At 42.7% G+C, this 20,512-nt stretch overlaps 1 protein-coding gene and 1 long non-coding RNA gene across 2 annotated transcripts in view; one reads left to right on the top strand and one right to left on the bottom strand.

The window, feature by feature from the left end:
* Window positions 1-20,512, top strand: part of LOC128341880 (gamma-aminobutyric acid receptor subunit rho-1) — a 72,331-nt gene that overhangs the window by 48,073 nt on the left and 3,746 nt on the right. The window contains exons 4-9 of the mRNA XM_053288523.1: window positions 745-812; window positions 5,124-5,347; window positions 11,908-11,990; window positions 13,635-13,775; window positions 17,126-17,278; window positions 18,863-19,059. Of these exons, the coding sequence (XP_053144498.1) occupies window positions 745-812; window positions 5,124-5,347; window positions 11,908-11,990; window positions 13,635-13,775; window positions 17,126-17,278; window positions 18,863-19,059 (866 nt within the window). The remainder of the gene's footprint in view (window positions 1-744; window positions 813-5,123; window positions 5,348-11,907; window positions 11,991-13,634; window positions 13,776-17,125; window positions 17,279-18,862; window positions 19,060-20,512) is intronic.
* On the bottom strand, window positions 1,260-19,909 carry LOC128341888 (uncharacterized). Its single transcript, XR_008314640.1, has 5 exons — window positions 19,777-19,909; window positions 18,812-18,940; window positions 17,019-17,272; window positions 5,242-5,342; window positions 1,260-1,636 (listed from the first exon to the last, which is right to left on the bottom strand). It is a non-coding gene; the product is annotated as an uncharacterized LOC128341888 (long non-coding RNA).

The following is a 20,512-nucleotide window of genomic DNA, read 5'->3' as shown; positions in this document are numbered from 1 at the left end:
CAGCCTTCCATCCTTCCGAGGTCGGTAAAATGAGTACCCAGAATGTTGGGGGCAATATGCTAAATCATTGTAAACCGCTTAGAGAGCTTCCAGCTATAGAGCGGTATATAAATGTAAGTGCTATTGCTATTGCCATATAAGGTGTGATTCTGTATTGATCATACATCTTGTGAGCTATCACTCAGATGTTCCTCTTAAAAGAGTTTCTCAACAGGTGCTTTACTACAAATAGCAGACTGAAAAGAAGTGGGAGGAGGGAGATCACTCTCTGGTATTACTCACCAAAATCTTTTTTTTTTTAAGGGAGAGAAAAAGGAGGGAGCACAGGCTTGTCTTATCTGCAGAGGCTCATTAAGAGGGAAGGAAGCCTGCATTCCATTAGCTCCCCCCCCGCCCTTTTGTGTGCTGAATTGGTCTTCCTCAACTCACCGCTTATGCTCAGTTGCAGTCAGAGTGGCATATCCCAGTATCATTCTAGTCTCACTACCTGAGGGCACCAGGAAGCACCTAATCAGACCTGTAATCTCAGGTGTGGCTACAAGGACTGAGTCTAGGTGGGGGAGGTGGGTGGGTGCATGCATTGAGGTGCACCAAAATGGCAACAAAGCAAGCCTGGCAACAAATTTGCCTATTTGCCTTCTCTTTGAGGGCCTTGCTGTGCTTCTTCCTCTGCATTCTCTTTCTTTCTCTCTTTCATTATTCATTAGCAGATTACATACTATATGTATTTATATTTCTATACAGGCCCTGCAATTCCTGTTGGAGTGGATGTACAAGTTGAAAGCTTGGATAGTATTTCAGAGGTTGATATGGTAAGTGCCAGACAGATGACTCATTAAAAATGCAAATTTATTTATTAATTATATTTATAGGCTGCCTGAGATGTGTATCGCTAGGAGTGGTGTGTATGGTTTAAAAATACAATCATGAAACAGAATAAAAACAATTTTAAAAGTTTTACAGAATAAAAACAATTAAAACAGTTTTAAAATGTTTTAACTAAAAGCCTGAGAAATCAAGGGTCTTTTTAAAGGCAGCCAAAAATGAAGAAGCTCTTGTTTCCACAGGGAGTGCATTCCAAAGCCCTGGGGCAGCCATAGAGAAGGCCCGGTCCTTCATATTTCAGGATGATGTTTGTTGTATTCTGTCCTTTGCTGGTCGAACTGATGTGCCTAAATACACTTTTCTGGGTTCTTGTCTGGGTCCTTATATTAAGAATAACCAGACACAGGAGAAACTTTTATAAGGCTTTTAATATTTGCACTACTGCAGATAGTACGGTGCTCAATGGTTCTCTCACCAAAATTGAGGACCCTGAATTACAGTTTCAATAGGTCTTTATACCTTAGCATAGTGCTTACACAGCTCGAATAAACATCTGTCACACAACAATGAGAAAACAGGATATGCCTTATCAACATGAGCCACAGACTTCTGTTTCCTAACTTAAGACATCACTTTATCTTTACAATGTCTCTAACTTCCCTTAAGGTAAACACATTAACTAAGCACTTACACAATTTTCACCTTTTGTGGATTCAAACACATCAGAACGACTGTAACAATAAAGATGATGATGTATTCCATCCAGTATCATTTATGTTTTGTTGTTTAGAAGTGTGTCCCAGTGGGAATCCTGTAGAGAGTGTGGGGGTGATGAGAAGTGGTGGTGATGGAGTCATAAAGGAAAAGGAAGGGAAAGAAGGAGGAAATTGAGTTGTTTCTACACAAACTCTTAGTTAAAATCTGTGTAAGATTACTTTGTGTTTGTGAGAGAATTAACTATAAAACAATGTTATGTATTTGTTAATGTATAAGCCATATGATTTTGGGTTCACTGGGTGGTAGGAAGTTTCAGGAAAGCAGCCTTGTACAGGGTTAGCTCCCTTGTGATGAGGACATACTAGAGATGTATAGTATTTTTATATTTATTTAAAGATACATAATTGAACATAAGTTGAGCATGGGGAAAGCAGGCAGGCAGGCAGATGGGCTGTGCCAGTCTCATGGGTGTGTGCAGGATATTTTCCAGGGTGGGGAGCAGATGCCATTTACCAAGGTGTGAGCCTCATTGGATTAAATTGGATTGGTTCAATCTGGGGGGGGCACCCCTTTGCCCCCACTCTGGATGCTCATGGCCAGTCCATAAAACAGCATTCGTCCCACCAAAAGCAGCATATGCCTGAAGCCATGAGACAGATGCATAATTCAATCTTCTGTTTCATTTGCTAGTTGCATTTCAACTTTCAATTTAAACTGCCTTGGGATAATTTTATGACAGGCGGTATATAAATCTAAAAATAAATAAATAAACCTCTCTCTATCCACAATCACTCAGGCAGAACACTGGCCTCAAAGCTTAACTACATGGTAACACTAAATGCTTTTTAAAAGAACATGCTTAGGACTGGACAGTTCTCCTTTTAAACAAAATGCAGCTGCTGGGGACCCAATCCAAGCTGTAATCATGGCATGTGGGGAGCTGAACTCTCTGTCATTAAACCATTTTTGCAATGAAAATCTTCTCCTAAGCTATTTGCCCTCAAAACTATTATTTATGGCAAACTGCAGCTTCAGGGTAGATTTTTGGTCCAGAAAATGGGTGCAATGAGAGAGGCTATGCTCCCCCTCCCCACAAACCATAGTCCTATATGAGATTGGAGCTACCATGCATATTTCAAAAGAGAGACAGCCAGTCATGTTACTTTAAAATAAACTTAATGTAACATGTCACTTAGACTTTAGTCCTTGCCCAAACTGGCAAGTGTATCATTTACCTAGTGTAAGGATGTGCCGAAACACAATTTGGCATCTGAATCACTTGCACAATCCCTTTTTAAAAATGAGGGCTTCCACAACCTTTTTAACAAGGAGGAGAGCAGGTTCATACCTGCTTCTCCTCCCACTCGTCACCACTTCTCTAATCTCAGCACTCCTCCCAGATAACTTCATGCGCTGGCGGGGCACCTCCCAGCTGCCCCCGTGCGTGACTCTGGCACACACGTGGCTGCCACACATGCATGGAGGAAAATTTTTATCAAATCAACTTAGTTCCAAATTATTGAGCAAATTTATCAATCCCAATGTTTATAGCTTTAAAATTCACATAAATAGATTTTTAAAATCATATTGTAATATAATATAGAAATTGTAGCCTGGATCATCCTTTCTTCCCCAGGATCTGTATATTTATTTCTGTAATATATTTTAGAAATTCTAGCCTAGATCATCCTTTCTTCCCCAGTATCTATATATTTATTTCTCCAAGACCTACCCGTGGCTAATTCCATGCGTGGCAACTCTTGCGAAAATTCGCAAGCAGCTGCTGATTAGCCACAGAGACAGGGGACATTGATAAGTATTCCAAAAGCCTATTAATATGCAACCCTGCATTATAGATCAGTTCCTGCTACATGTCCAGATTCAAACACAAAATACATGGTGATATTGAAAAAACTGCATTTAAAGTCAATTTCCATTATTGTTAGTTTAACAAGATAGTTTTCATGGTTGTTAATTGCTAAATGTAAAGCAGTTTTTAACATTTTTAAAAAAAGATTCTGCACATTGACAAGACATTTGGTTACAAACCTCTCTGTGAATTAAACATTAAACAACCTAAGATATGGAGTGTGCATTATTTTCAAATCCAGTCCAAGAGTCCAGAGAACAAAAATTAATTTTCTACAGTGAATGTTAACTATAGCTGATGGTGGAAATTGCTTGCTTTTAGGATATCCTACCTTACCATTAAACTTGAAGCTTACAGTTTCAGAAAGGCAGGACTGTTCTATGCATGTTTGGTCAGAAGTAAGTCCCACTTCATTCAGTGGGACTTATTTTGTACTAAGTGTGTTTAGGATTACAGTGTAATACCATTTCCTAGTACTGCATCTTGTGGGAACAGAGGTTGTATTTTTAACTGTAATGGGGATGGGGTAATTTGTCAAATTAATGACTTGTAGAGGAAATTCAGGTGTACTTCTAATGTGGAGAAACCACTGTTGTTTCATAGTAATTATTATTATCTCCCCCCAAAGTGTCAAAAACAGTATATGAGCATCAAATTTAAAATACTGTATTAAAAAACAGGAACAGTTCATTTCTTTATGACAGTCATTTAGGGGTGGAATGCTATGCATCCCATCCCAGTTGGGGTCCTGCACAGTGTATGACCAGGTAGTACTCCCATTGAGGTGCATTTGTGAACACCTGTGCTAGAAGTGTCCAAGGACCGTGTGCAGAGGTTCAATCCAAATTTGAACCCAACTGCCACTCTGCAGACCGGTTCAGTCAAACTGACCAGCTTGTCTGGGCAAACTACTGAACTAGCACTAATCGGTTCAGAGCGGTTTGCAGCCAAACTGCTCGAACCGGCCTGGTTCATGGCAGACTGGTTTGATCCCAACTAGTTTGGCACACCCCTAACCTATGCTTCCATGTGAGAACTACACAAGTAGCTGCTGTGATTTGCATAATTATAGCAGACTTTATCTTCAGCTTTAAATATTTGAATGTTTTTATTTTCACGACTTTAATGATTTTTAAAACTTTTGATCAAATGGTTCAATATCTACACAGTAGTTTAAGAAGTGAATGAAGTAGAGTAAAACTCTGTTCTTGTTTTGTAGCATATTGACATTAATTTTGGTTTTACTGAAGTGAATGGATAACATCCAGTGCAACGTTAGGAAGGTGGAACAGGAGCAGCTTCTCCAAGCTCAGCCAAAGGCTTGTCAAGCAGCAGAACGCATGCGCTGAGCAAGGGGAGAGCAATGTTTGCTGCTCTCTGGTTTTCATGAATATGCCCCTGAGGGTTGCACAGCCCTCAAAGACATATTTCTGGAAGTCCGAAAGTACTTTTGGAGGAGAGGAGTGTGGCAGAAATTGCTCCCCACTCCATCTCCACAAATAGTTGGCTGTGCTACCAGCCTTGGGCTGAACATGGAGCAACCCTTGTTGTGAAGGCACAACTCCTACTCCTAACACTACACTGGATGTCAGCCTCTGTGTGTGTGTGTGCGTGCGCGTTACTTGTTTGTTCCTTATGATTTAGAACTATTTCTGAAGAAGAAAATATCACCAATAAGATGTTCCCATTTTCAATTTCTGATTTATATTAGGACTTCACCATGACACTTTACCTCAGACACTACTGGAAAGATGAAAGACTATCATTTCCAAGTACCAATAATCAAAGTATGACCTTTGATGGCAGGCTAGTGAAAAAGATCTGGGTACCTGACATGTTCTTTGTGCATTCCAAGCGATCTTTTATTCATGACACCACTACTGACAATGTCATGCTTCGGGTCCAGCCAGATGGGAAGGTACTTTACAGCCTGAGGTAAAGTGAAATTCACATTTGTTTATCTTTTGCTTTAGCTAGTATTAGTAAGCTGAAATCTCATTACTGACTTTTGAATTTTATTGTGAACAAACTCTGATTAGACTAAGCATAAATCTGTAAGTATCACGAGAATATTGAAGACAGATCAGAATAATAAATTATTAGTATATATGAATATGCCAAGTGATTCAGTGGACTGAATTATTGGTCTGGCTATATTAAGATGAGTGGCCTAGTCTTTTGTTTGTGTACTAGGGAGAAAGTCCCACTGAACTCAGTGGGACTTACATTCCAAGTAAGTATTCATAAGATCAAGCTGTAAGAGCAGTTTCAGATACAACAGAGATGTAAAGTGAAGAAGAGAGGAAACCACATTTTGAGTCAAATGACTCTTCTTCCAGGACAACTGGGGCTCCCTAGATGTCAAGAGACAGCTAAACCGCCCAGAGACGAAAGTAACTGCCCAGAGACGAAAGTTTGGGGCGGTGTAAAATCAATAATAAAATAAATAAAGCAATTCTGCATGCTGCCTCTTGATGAAACTAATTTAAACATTGCTTGTGAAGAAGAGTCATCCAATTCAAAATGCATTAGGCCTTAATAAACTGGGCCTTAATAAAGTATTTCAATAATACCTTTTGAGGTTTCCTCTTCTTATTCCTGTGCCTTCTGTTTCTTCAAGTGTTATGGAGTGAAGAAGCACAAGTGCCTTGGGTTTCCTGTTCCTCCATAACACTATCTAATCTAATTAATCTAATTAAATAAAATTAAATAATAATAATAATAATAATCTGAAATACAGTTTTCACATCTCCCATCAATGACTTGTATCTCAAGGCATTTTCCATGGTAAATTATCAGTGCTGTTGACCTGACACTAAAGAAAGTTAAAATAAATGTGATGTCATTTTTACTGTCATGTTCTCAAGGCAGACAGAGCATGTCTGTCTATATTAGTACAGGTGGCCCTCGCTACCTGTGGCCCTGGCACCCCCGGTTTAGTTTCGCAGGGCAAAAATAAGGTTATTTCCGCCTATCCTCAGTTCTTGAGTGGCCAGAAATGATTTCTGCTGACACTTCTTGTTGCCATTTTGTAGTGCTGAGCCATTTTGTGCTTTTTTTTTCCCCTGGGGGTGGGCGTGGGTTGGGGGTGAGTGGCGATGAGTGGGCAGGAAATACAACCACCATCAAAAAGGAAAAACAACAACAGAGAATTTGGAAGTTTTGGGGGCATTGCTGGAGAGCTGAAGAGTGGAGAGCAAGATACTCTGCTTATTTCTGCCCCCCCCCCCGCCTTTTGATGTGGTTTTCAGCATACTTCAGTGTGATTAGGAACCTAACCCTCCAGTCCCCATAGGGTTAAGGTTTCTTTATTTGTGTGGAAATTGGTGGCAATGGAACTCCCACAAATAACGAGGGCCACCTGTAGCTGCATATAAGCTATTTTAGTAAATGAGCTACATATCTGAGATGTACAGTATACAATTCCTATTTACTTCAGTTAATAACTGAGTTATTAACTTTCTGAGTTTAGGGTCAAACTACATGTTGCATTATGCATGGGATTAATGCTGATGTGCCTGGTTGTTGTTGTTTTGCTAACTAAATACCAGTTGGATAGGAACCACTGGGTGGGGGAAGCAGCTTTGCCCCCACCATGATCCCAGTCCGGATTCTCCCCATAGCCAATGAGAGCTTCCCTTGCAAAGCAAATAGCAAGAGGGTCAATCTGGCTTGGGACCATAGTGAGGAAAAGGACTTAAAACCTCCTCCCCCAACACTATGGACCTGATCCACAGGGGCCCTATCCAGCTGCTATTTAGTAAACAAAAAACCAAGCACATCAGTTTTAAGCATGATGTGATGGATGTAACTTAAGATAATAAGAACAGCCTTGCTGAATCACGTTCAAGCCCTATCTAGTCCAGCATCCTGTTTCCCACAGTGACCCACTAGATGTGAAACCCACAAGCAGGAAATGAAGGCATGCCCTTTCTCCTGCTGTTGCTCTCCTGCAACTGGTATTCAGTGACATTCTGCCTCTGAGCCTGGAGGTAGCCTATAGCCATCAAGACTAGTCAGGGGCGTAGCAAGGTTGGAGGGGGCCCAGAGACAAGATTTTAAAATGGGCCCCTCGCTGACATACACACACAAACACACTTCACAATATATAGTGCACTCACACTCACATCCCTATTATGAATACGGTGAATATCCAGTTCACATTGAATCTAGTTTTTTTACTCTCTGCTCCTGCCAATCTCCAAGAGACTCAACATAATTCATAGGGGGTGCAACATGGGCGGGTGGGGAGTCATGTGATGTGCCTCTGGGGGGCCCTCTCGAGGCAGTGGGGCCCCAAGGCGACTGCCTCCCCTTGCCTAATGGTAGTTACGCCCCTGAGACTAGTAGCCATTGTAGATCTCCATGGAATTGTCTAAGCCCAGGTCTCTCAAATAGTCTATTGGCTCAAATGCCACTTGTTTCTGTGAGGCTTGGGCTCCAAATGTGCATAATGTCCTTCCCTTCACAGCATTTTCTCACTGACTGCTACTAATGGTTTTCAACACTGAAGAATACATGGTCACAATCCAGCAAAGTTAAGTGATCTAGTTAAGCAGTTTCAGGTTCAATTGATTTCTAAAGGAGATATTTAAATATCTGGTGAAATCTCCCATTGAAACCAATGGGTCTAACTTTGGCTGGCTTGTGCCCATATTATTTAGTGAACATACTTCCTCTCCAACAGGAAACAAAAGGCCGAGATGCCAAAGACCCATGCAGCTAGTTCCGCATGCTCCATTGAACTATGGGTTTGTGATTGTTCAACAGAAGCCTCCTATAGAAAACCTATAGAAGCCTCCTATAGAAAACTGTTTGAAAGAGGAGAGAGTTTCCAAAATGGTTTGTGATGTGACATGGGAGACTGCTATTAGAAGAAAAGGATTTTTTAAAAAAAAATCACACTGGACAATCCAAAAGTAACCTGCCATGGATACCAGCCATAGTCCAAAAGCTCCACATATGAGCTCCACATAAGCCAATATATATCTGTTGTCCATTTCACTGCTGGTTAAATTGCTCCAAAATAAAAGCTACATGAGATAGTAATAGTGAAGTGTTTTTTTTAAAAAAAGAATTGCAAAGTCAAAGAAGGGTAACAACTGTATTAGGTCCACCTGAAATGTCACAAAATAGCACACTTTTGAATTCTCTAGAATGCACTGGCTGGCTACATACTTTGTGATATTTTAGTTGAGCCTAATAAATAAGTTTATTGCCCTACTTTGACAAAAGAAATGGGTGATCAAAAGATAAAGAGCTCCTCATGGTACTCTGGGTGGTGTCTTACTGGTATTTCAGATAGGCCAAATCTGGTTTGTAGGGGACAGTCCTTTTCTCTTCTCAGTCATCCATTACCCTCTCATCACAAATCATGTTCACTTACTTGCCGTACAATCCTAAGCATTTATTTACTCAGAAGTAAGATTGACTGAGTACACAATGGGACTTTTCCCTAATGAGTGTGCTTAGAATTGCAGCCATACAGCCTGATGCTACATGTTTCCTCAGAAGTAAGTCCCACTGAGTCAAAGAAAATTTCTCACAGGTAAATGTGCAGAGGATTGCAGCCTTGCTTCTCAAGGTTTCTTCTCAAAGTAACTTCCCAAAAATGAGGGGATTGGTAAGAAGGAAGTTGAAAGGGAAAGTCAGGAGGGTCAAATCACTCCAGAAAGCATGGAACCTATTTAAAATCACAGTACTAGGCACAGTTGGAATGTATACCAAGAAGGAGGAAAGGTACCACCAATTCAGGAGGATGCCAGCGTGGATAACAAGTAGAGTCAGGGAAACTATAAAAGGGAAGATGACTTCCTTCAGAAAATAGAAGTCCTGCCCAAATGAAGAGAACAGGAAGGAACATAAACTCTGGCAAAAGAAATGCAAGTAGACAATAAGGGATGCAAAAAGAGAGTTCGAGGTAGAAGTGTCAAGGGGAATAACAAAAACCTATTTAAATATATCAGAAGTAGAAAACCTGCCAGGGAGGTGGTTGGACCCTTAGATGATGAGGGTGTGAAAGGGATTATTAAGGAGGATAAGGAAATTGCAGAGAAGCTGAATGAGTTCTTTGCATCTGTCTTCACAGCAGAGGATACTCAGGCTTGGTGGCTGAAGTACTGGGCCAATTTGAGGTGACAAGGGAAGATGTTGAAAAACTATAAATTAACAAATCACCAGGGCCAGATGGCATCCACTCAAGAGTTCTGAAGGAACTCAAATGTGAAATTGCCGATCTCCTAGCAAAAATATATAACTTGTCCCTACAATCAGGCTCTGTACCAGAGGACTGGAAAGTAGCCAATGTGACTCCAATTTTTAAAATGGGATCCAGGGGGGATCTGGGAAATTACAGGCCGGTCAGCTTAACCGGTGCCAGGTAAATTGATGGAAAACATACTTAAGGACAAAATTGTTAAGCATGCAGAAGAAAAGCCCTTGTTGAAGGAGAACCAGCATGGCTTCTGTTAGGGAAAGTCTTGCCTCACTAACCTTTTTGAGTTCTTTGAGAGTGTCAACAGGCATGTGGATAAAGGTGATCTGGTTGAGATAGTATACTTGGACTTCCAAAATGCTTTTGATAAAGTTCCCCACCAAATGCTCCTGAGTAAACTTAGCAGTCATGGAATAAGGGGACAGGTTCATGTGTGGATCAGTAACTGGTTGAAGGACAGGAAACAGAGAGTAGGAATAAATGGACAGTTTTAACAATGGAGGGCTGTAGGAAGTAGGGATGTGCACAGACCGCGGAGGCACGGTCCGACGCCGGGGGGGAGGTGGCTCTTTAAGGGTGGGGGGGTTGTACTTACCCCTCCTGCTTCTTTTCCCCCTCCAGTACTCCATTTTTTAGTGTAGATTTCAGGGTGGCAGCATTCCTCCTTGCCGCCTCTGCCCCCTTGTTGATGGTAAAAGCGGAAGTAACTTTTGCACATGTGCCCGCCACTGATGCGCGTGCATGCTGCACATGTCACACATTGTGTGCGCATGCTGCTCGGCACATGCGCGCATCAGCAGCAGGTGCATGCTCGGAAGTTACTTCTGCTTTTACCATCAACAAGGTGGCAGGATGCTGCCGCCCCCAAATTTACACTAAAAAATGGAGTGCTGGAGGGGGGAAAGTGGACAGAAGGGTAAGTACAACCCCCCTGCCCTTAAAGAGCCACCCCCTGGCATTGGACTGCCGGACCGGGTCACTTGTGAACTGGTTCGCAGGCCTCTAACATGGCCTGTGGGCCAGTTCATGCACATCCCTAGTAGGAAGTGGGGTCCCCCAGGGATCGGTACTGGGACCAGTGCTCTTTAACTTGTTCATAAACGATCTAGAAGTTGGGGTGACCAGCGAAGTGGCCACATTTGCAGATGACACTAAAATATTCAGCGTAGTGAAATCCACAACGGATTGTGAGGAACTCCAAAAAGATCTCTCCAAACTGGGGAAGTGGGTGACAAAATGGCAAATGCAGTTCAGTGTAAGCAAGTATAAAGTGATGCACATTGGGGCAAAAAACACCAACTTCACATATACGCTGATGGGATCTGAGCTGGTGGTGACTGACCAGGAGAGAGGGCTTGGGGTTGTGGTGGACAGCTCATTGAAAGTGTAATTTCAGTGTGCAGCAGCTGTGAAAAAGGCTAATTTCATGCTAGGAATCATTAGGAAGGGGATTGAAAATAAAAATGCTAATATTCTAATGCCCTTATACAGATCTATGGTGTGACCATATCTGGAGTACTGCATACAGCTTTGGTCACCGTATCTTAAGAAGGATATTGTAGAACTGGAAAAGGTGCAGAAGAGGGCAACCAAAATGATCAGGGGCCTGTAGTACCTTCCTTATGAGGCTAGGCTACAGCATCTGGGGCTCTTTACCTTGGAAAAGAGGCGACTAAGGGGAGACATGATCGAGGTGTATAAAAGTATGCATGGAGTGGAGAGGGTAGACAGAGAGAAATTTTTCTCCCTCTCTCACAACCCTAGAATCAGTGGTCACTCCATGAAACTGAAGGTTGGGAAATTTAGTACTGACAAGAGGAAGTACTTTTTCACACCTTTTTCATTCTTTGCCATGGGATGTGGTGTTGGCCAACAGCTTGGATGGCTTTAAAAGGGGCTTAGACATATTCATGGTGGACAAGTCTATCAATGGCTACTGGACTGGTGGCTGTGGGCTACCTCCAGCCTCAGAGGCACAATGCCTCTCAATGCCAGTTGCAGGGAAGCAACAGCAGGATAGAGGGCATGCACATACCTCTTGCTTGTGGGCTCCCCAGAGGCATCTGGTGGGCCACTGTGTGAAACAGGATGCTGGACTAGATGGGTCTTGTGCCTGATCCGGCAGGGCTGTTCTTATATCCTTACACGAAAACCTATTCAGAAACTTTAGAGATTGTACTTGGTGCACATCTAACCTGCATTATTCCTTTCTTTTTGTCTTTCACCTTTGTTTTCAATCTTGCATGAGAAGAAGTTTTAAATGTTCATACTCTGTTTCTAGGGTTACCGTCACAGCTATGTGTAATATGGATTTCAGCCGCTTTCCCCTTGACACACAAACGTGTTCACTGGAAATTGAAAGCTGTAAGTAAACAGGATCTATACCGAAAGCCAAACTGGTTTCTTAAGTTTGGCTTCTAGACAGGGTTGCATGCTGGAAGGTGCTCCTTTGCTTTTCATAGCTGTGTAGCAGGCAGACATTCTGCTTTGTTGTGAATGGAGAGGCCCTGGATTGGTGGAATTGCACCCCCAGCCTCAATGAAGACAGGACACTCTTAGTTGGAGTAAAATAGGGCCACTTTATTAATGTACTGGTTGCCTATTCGCTTCTGAGTTCAATTTAAGGTCCTGGTTTTGACCTTCAAAGCATTGCGGGGTTTGGCGCCTGTCTACCTACAGACCCACCTCTCCCATCCAGTTACATCCCATCCGGTCAGATCATCTCAGATGGCCCTTTTGTCGGTCCCTGATTTCCGAGAGGTTTGGGGTGCTAGGGCCCGTGAAAGGGCCTTGTCAGTTGCTGCCCCACTTCTCTGGAACGCCCTTCCCCTTCAGACTCGTTTAGCCCCTTCCTCACTGATTTTTAAATCTCTATTGAAGACTTTTCTTTTTCACCAGGCTTTTGCCCTGTAGTTTACCTATTTGGTTTTTTTCTTTTTTGTTAGTTACTATAGTTTTTAATTTAGAATGTAATTTTAATGTTGTCTTGCTTTGCATGTTCTTGTACACCGCCCAGAGTCTTCGGAGTGGGTGGTATATTAAATGTTTCTAATAAATAAATAAATAATGTACAGCAGAATAAGATCTGCAATGAGGTACCTAACTAACCAGAGTGCGGGTACTCTTCCTGTGTGGGACTACCTCCTAGGGAGGGCCGTCCTACACCAGGGCAAAGGGCCGGGTACTGATTCGGTCAGGCACCAGGTCCTGACTTCCTCTCATTGCAAGGCTTTACCCCGACAACCTGACCCACTCCAAACTCAAGCTGCCAAGCTCTGAGCTGGTGCATTGAGCCACCCCCCTGAGCGGGGGCCGTTCCCAGCACTCTGAGCCACAAAAAGCCCTGAAGGTCTGTTCCTTGCCCCCCCCCCACTCCAAATGGCCCTCCAGCCAAACACCGTTAATCAAACTACCTACCCAACACCCACACTCTCCGGCCAAGTGACCGGTTCCTTCGGTGCCTACCTATGACCCCAAATCCAAAGGGACTCAGTGTGAAGTAGGAGAAAAAAGGCTGCACCTAGTGCCAATTGGGTGCGACCCAAAAAATTCCTACTTGGTCCCCGCTAGATACTGGCTATCCCTCACTAAGTGCAGGGCAGGTGGGAGGGTGCAAGCTGTGGAATGACTACTTGAAATGGAGGCGGACAGGAACCAATCGGCCTGCCTCCTTCCCTCACTGGCCGGCCCGTCATGTGGAGGGGGAGGCAAGATGGTGCCTCATGTGACGGGGACACAGTCTCGCACCCTGCCTCATCGCACTGGTGTGGCGATGGGGACTGGCATTACCCTAGCAGTGAGTAGCAGAACAATGGATTTCCTTCTGTAAAAGCAGCTTTCTCCTACCTTAAGCATGGTCAAGTGCTTCCATGCCTTGATTTAAAAAAAATTGTAAATAGATGCTACAAAATGGAGGCTGATACAGATAGAGGTATTCACCTTTTTCCTCCCCTGCCATGGTCCTAATCTATTATTTCCTCCCGGCTGTTATTCTTGTTTCCTTTCTAGATGCTTATACTGAGGATGATCTTATGCTGTACTGGAAGAATGGAAATGACTCCCTCAAAACAGATGAGAGGATATCATTATCTCAGTTCCTTATACAAGAGTTTCACACCACCACCAAACTTGCCTTCTACAGCAGCACAGGTGGGTGAATTTTGGTAATGTGATTCTAAATGTGGTTGGTTTGATCTCCTCTTGGGTAAAGTGGCTTTGGATAGAGCAAAGAGGACATTGTGACACAATGAGCATTATTTTCCTTCCTGAAAGGACTCAGCAGCTGAAGCAAAATTATGGTCTTGAATCTAAACTTGAGTTTAATTATTTGTCTCCAACTCTTCACAGTACTGTAACCCAGTATTGGATTGGTTAGATTCAGACAACTTGTTAATAACTTCATCGTGTGGGGCAGCACTGCTCAACTTTGGCCCTCCTGCAGATGTTGGCCTGTAACTCCCATAATCCCTGGCTATTGGCCCTGTGGCTGGGGATTATGGGAGTTGTAGTCTAAAAGCAGCTGGGGGGCCTAAGTTGAGCAGGTCTGGTGTGGGGACTTCTTTCCATTTACAGCTGCTTCTTTTAAGTGATTAAAAGACTGTGTAGCATAGGCCTGTGTGCATTCAGAAAATTCAGATTTGGATTAGACCCAATCCAACTTTCACAATTTCAGATTTGGATTCTATGGGCTCTGGAAATGTTGGATATTGGATCATATTAGGAATCAGAATCTGAATTCTGACTTAAATTTGGATTTTTCCCATAGTGGTCAATGGGGAAATTGGGGGGGAAATAACAAAATCTTACCAGTTGGCCCTAGAGGCTTGAAACCTGCCACACATATGGGGAAGCTGGTTAGAGGCCCTGTAGTAAATTTGAAGAGAATTGGTCGATTCCCTGATTTTTAGGTGAATTTTTAAACTCCTTGTTTAAAAAATGGTGAAATTTGGCTTGTTTCAAGTTGGAACTTTATAAAAATTCTGGAAACTTTAGATCCTCCTTGGAGCATCATTCCACCAGCATGTGAAGGAATCTGCCCTTTGCCTTCATGAAAAGGGGTAACAGCATGCCCCTTTTGGCCCCCTTTTATATTTCCAGAATGGATGGGCATAAAGTTATGAAATCTTGCACACATGAAGTCTACATAAGCAGGACACTGTTTCTTTCTTTCTTTCTTTCTTTCTTTCTTTCTTTCTTTCTTTCTTTCTTTCTTTCTTTCCAAAGCTATGGGTCACTCCTCTGATTTTTGGTGAATTGGGGGTGAGGGTATAGTGAAATCAGGCTTGTTTCAAGACATGTTAGAAAATGTTCAGGATCTGAAGCCCATCCTTGGACCATCACTCTACCCCCATGTGGAGGGGAAAGGACATTCATTTGATTTTATGAGGAATCAGTGGGGAATTTTTCATTCCCCACTGCAGGAGCAGGCAGGCGTTTTAAAAGGACTTCACACCTTTTAATCTTTTAATGGCTAGCATGGAAAGTGAAAATTATTTCTAACCAAAAGCCAGAAACATTGAAAGTACTTTTACTGTTACTGATTGTGTGCTTCTGCAATGGGGAAGACAAAAAATATTATAAAATCAAAAGAATGTCCTTTTCCCTCTACATGGGGATGGAATGATGGTTCTAGGCAGGGCTTCAGATCCAGAACATTTTGCAAAATTCTGGCTTGAAACAAGCCAGCTTTAGCATTTCCCCCCTATTAATCCCCCCCCCCAAGCAGAGGAGTGGCCCATAGCTTTGCAAATAAAAAAATATATAAAATAATAATAATAATAACAAAACAACAACAACAACAACAACAACAAACAACAACACCACAGAGTCCTGACAATGTGGACTTTATCTGTCAGGCTTCATAAATGTGTGCCCCTCTGTTCCAGAAATATAGATGGGGGGCATGCTGTTATCCTTTTTCATGAAGGCAAAGGGCAGATTCCTTGACATGGGGGTGGAATGATGGTCCAAGGAGGAGATTCAGAGCCATAATTTTTTGTAAAGTCCTGGCTTGAAACAAGCCAGACTTCACTATTCTTAGCCATTTTTACAAAAAGTTTAAAAATTCACCAAAAATCAGGGAATTGACCAATTATCTTCTTATTCACTACAGGCTTGACCTCCTTCCCCATATGTGTGGCATGCTTCAAGGCTCTAGGACTAACTGATGATTTTTGGTTATTTTTAAAAATTTCACCTTTCACCTCTATGGGGGGAAATGGTGTCATTTTGCAAATTCTGAGGTATTTCCGAAATTAATTTTGATATTTCAGAATTTACCAATCTGATGGGGTTTTTTTTCCAGATTTTACCGATTTGAGGCAATTTTGGATAAATTCTGAATTTTTAAATCCAAAATTGCACAGGCCTAGTGTAGTAGTGAATCACCATAAAATGAAAGCTTCAGAGTATTAGGCATCACATGAAATGCCATCATCACACAAATAACATGGTAGTTGTAATGCACTTAATATGGAAAAATTCAGTCGGTGAAATGTCCCATACTGACTGTGTGTTTCACAGCAACATTGTAACTTCATTTGTCAAAATGAACGGGTGGTATCATCTGCAATATTTAGATGATCAGAGGTTAGTACAGGTGGAAATGCTATTCACATGTTTTTAAACCTACAGAGAGATCTATAAGGAGTAGATCCAGGTATGTCAGAGTTTTGGGTGCCCAAAGTGTGAATGAGATTATGTGCAAATACAAGAGCTCCATGGAGAGAGGGGCTGTCTGGCAAGCAAGGTCTTTCCTAGTTCATCAAAGGTGAAATGCTTAAACCTTCTGGTGGTTGATGCCATGTCCATATGAAGAATGGTTTCATTCTAACAAATGTGTTTTCAGTTCTTGACACCTTTTTAGCATTCACACTGAAATAGACGTTAAAACGATGAAGGAACAGGATTGCAGTCTCCTCTTTTAAAAAGAAGGGCATGTCCCATTTCTTCCCTCCCAGAGTGTCTGTTGTCAACCATAAAGAGTATAGATAGTTGCAATGCAAAAAGCTTTGAAGATGGGGCTGTAGCTGAGTAGGCAGAGCATCTGCAGAAGGTCCCAGGTTCAATCTCTGGCAACTCCCAAGTAGGGCTGGGAGAGACTCCTGCCTGAAATCTTGGAGAGCTGCTGCCAGTCAGTGTAGCCCATACTGAGCTAGATGGACCAATGGTCTGACTTGATATCAAGCACCTTCTTATGTTTTTAAACAGAACCCTACATTATCTCTCTTGAGGAAAATCATCATTGACGTACTCCCTTTTTTATAACAGTTAGTACAGGCAAGCATACCTGAGTATCTGTCATAAACAGCTCTATCTGTGTTCATTTTATCACAGCCTTAAAAAAATAATAAACTTTTTTTAAAAAAAAAATCTTAATATTTTGTCATTAACCTGTTTTGTATAAGTACCAGTCTGCTCCATGGTGGTTACATGATTTTCTCACAGGAAGTTTTTCTGAGGAGTTATTTCATGTCATCTTCTTCATCTGTTTCCTGTAGGCTGGTACAACCGACTCTACATTAACTTCACTTTACGCCGCCATATCTTCTTCTTCTTGCTCCAGACCTATTTCCCTGCCACTCTGATGGTCATGCTTTCTTGGGTATCCTTTTGGATAGACCGCAGAGCTGTGCCTGCAAGAGTACCTTTAGGTAAAAGAACATAAACTTGGTTGTATCTGAACTGTTCTATGTATTTTGATTTTATAGTACAGTCAAGGTCTGTCTGAAAGGCCGGCATAACTGTGATGCCTTTGGCTGGCTTTCACTCCCCTACTTGGCCATAGGATAATGGATTTTTAGCTGGCTGTGTGGAGACTATTTTTAAACTTTCAGCAGTTCCATCAGTAGGCATAGCTGCAATATCTGCTCTGGCTCCCCTGTTTTCCCCTCCATAACTTGATCGTATGCCACATTTGCATGACTGAACCTACTCTAGCAGGACTTTATGCTATAATATTTTACCAAGTTTGTTTTACATTGTGTGAGAAGGTATCAGGTGGAGCCCAAAACAAATCGATAACATTGCTTCAGGCTTGCTCCAGGGGCTGGCCAGGCTGGGCACCAGACTAAAGGGCTATGTCCATCTGAGGACTCACCCAGTCGATCTCTGGAGCCCCAGTGTCCACTTGTTGTGTGGTGGAAGCGTGTGACTCTTTTAGCTAGAAGTATTTTTCTGTCTCTGTCTTCTCCCACCCTCTCCATCTGCTAATGGGCTTCCTCCAAAAGCCCCTGTGAAGACTTAGGGCTCTCTGGAGAGAGCCTACCCACAAGAGTGGTTGCAGCTCTGGCACGGCTATGATGCTGCCACTGAAAAAGGAATGTCAGCTATTGCCCACAACTGCTCAATACCCACCCACCCAGTTGGGCCCTGAAAATTTTACCAGGCGATAGTGGGCATCACAAATGCTCCTTCTTCAGTTGCACCATTTTAGATCTTCCACACCTGCTCACATCATGGTGCTGGGTCATCTGGGAAATCTAAAATGGCACCACTGCTAAATGAGGATTGCTGCCTGTTGCTGCCCAGGCAACAGTCAGTAAGCTTGCCAGGCCCCATTGGGGGTAGGGATGTGCATGAACCTGTTTAGAGGCTCTTTTATGGGCCTCCAAACAGGTTAGAACAGCTGGCAGTTCGGCTGGTTCGTGTGGAGGACATCTTTAAGGGCGGGGGAGGATGTACTTACCCCCCTGCATTTCCCCCACCGGCGCTCTCTTAAAAACCGGTCCAACGGGATGGCAGCGCACCTCCCTGCCATCCCGTTCCCTCCTCAGTCCAGAAGTGACTGGAAGTACCCCACATGTGTGCACACGTCGGCCTGACTCCCCCCCCCCGCCCATAATTGGATCAATCTATAGCTAGCCAGCTACCCTCCTTTTTAAAAAAAATTAATATTGTAACCCAATTTGGGAACTCTGGGTGAAAAGCAGGATGGCTCGATGGATAAATAAATATGGAATTCTCTACCAAACGAGTCTTAAAGGCCCCACACTCATGAGTTTCAAATGGGTCCTCAAATGCTTTTGCTGTTTGGTTTGTTTTCTTTCTCTTATATTTTGGATTTCTTGTCTTTGGGGTTTATCCTGATATACACCACTGTGTATAAAACTGTTTTAGAAAAGTGTTCTAGAAATATTTTTGATAAATAAATAAAAACTTGGGACCCCTGAACAGGGTAAACATACCAACTTGTTTCCAAAGTGAATATCTCCAAATGGATCATTGTATATCCTCAGGGATCACGACGGTGCTGACCATGTCAACCATCATCACAGGTGTCAATGCCTCCATGCCTCGGGTTTCCTACATCAAAGCTGTGGACATTTACCTCTGGGTCAGTTTTGTATTTGTCTTCCTATCGGTGTTAGAGTATGCAGCAGTGAACTACCTGACTACTGTACAAGAGCGTAAGGAAAGGAAACTGCGTGACAAGGTAAACTTGACATCATTTGGTGCTATACTGTGTAACAAAAATGTTTCAATGATGTCTATATAATTCCAAAGAAGCAACAAACAACAACAAATATTTATATACCATTTTTCAAAAAAAGTTTCCAAAGCAGTTTACGTTGAAAAATAATAAATAAGATGGCTCGCTGTCCCCAAAGGTCTCACAATCTAAAAATAAACATAAGATAGACACCAGCAACAGTCATTGGAGGTACTGTGCTGGGGGTGGATAGGGCCAGTTACTCTCCCCCTGCTAAATAAAGAGAATCACCAAGTTTAAAAGGTGCCTCTTTGCTCAGTTAGCATGGAAAACAACCAAGCTGCTTTAGAATTAAAAAAAATTATCAGATAACTGGGTCCAACAAGAACAGTGTGTCCTACTTAAGCTATGTCCAAACCAGTGGGTTTCTCCCTCCTTTCTGCTTTTTAGATTAATTGGATCTATGCAAATGAGATGGCCAGGGGCGTAGCAAGGTTGGAGTGGGCCCAGAGACAAGATTTTAAAATGCCCCCCCACACACACACACTCACTGAAGCTCAGCTCATGAAATAAAAAAACCTTAAATGAGGCTGAATAGTAGTAACAAAAAGCATCCTAAATGATCTTTTAAAAGGTTTTGTAAATTGTGGACGATGCAAGTCATTGAATGGTACTAGAGAAAGACATGCTGTTCTGGTAGCTCCAGGTCTTAGCACTCACATCAATTTCAGAGGATGAATACAACTGAAGGAAGCCCAGGTGGCTGCACGGCTGGGGGAGTCAGCCCTGTTACTTGCCTCTGCCCCCCCCCCAGGCAGTGGGCCTCCAGACAACTTGCGCTGTTATAGTTACGCCACTGGAGATGGCAAAGTCCTAAGGTGGTAGAATAGACTATATCATATTTTGCAGGTGGGCAGAATCACAAGTTTGAATGCTCTCTGACTTTATTGTAGAAAAATTAAAAATAAAAATAAACCTCCTCCTGCAAGTTGAAAATGAGCACAGCAAGCAGAAGGCTTCCTCCCTGATATGTTTTCTCTACTTGTGGCATTTTTTTTCTATTGAGGAACATTCAAAACCTATCCCCACTTTCAGCCTGAAATGGTACAATCTATTCTGTCACCTCAGAACTCTGCGTCTCAACTGTCACATTTGTTGCTCTGCCACTAATACCACCCAGACCTCATCCCATTATTTGTTCCTGATCAGGGGTGCACCTAGGTCCAAAAGCAGCCTGGACCTGAAGGGTTTCAGAGCTCCCCCACCCCACCCGCCACTGCAAGGCCCACCTTAATTTTAAAAATGAATAAATTCCTCCTGCTGCCCTGCCACTGCTCCTGTCTCCAGGTAGGGCGGGGGGCTCCAAATGATCAGGGGGGGGGCTCCCTAGAGGCCTGCTGCTGCTCCACACAATATTTGCCATGTTCACTGCCAGGGAGTGGGCGTGAGCAGCGAG

The sequence above is a fragment of the Hemicordylus capensis genome, chromosome 1 (assembly GCF_027244095.1).
Source record: "Hemicordylus capensis ecotype Gifberg chromosome 1, rHemCap1.1.pri, whole genome shotgun sequence".
In the NCBI taxonomy this organism is placed as follows: Eukaryota; Metazoa; Chordata; class Lepidosauria; order Squamata; family Cordylidae; genus Hemicordylus; species Hemicordylus capensis.
The sequence above is the reverse complement of the archived record's forward strand: the minus strand, read 5'-3'. Positions and strand labels throughout refer to the sequence as shown.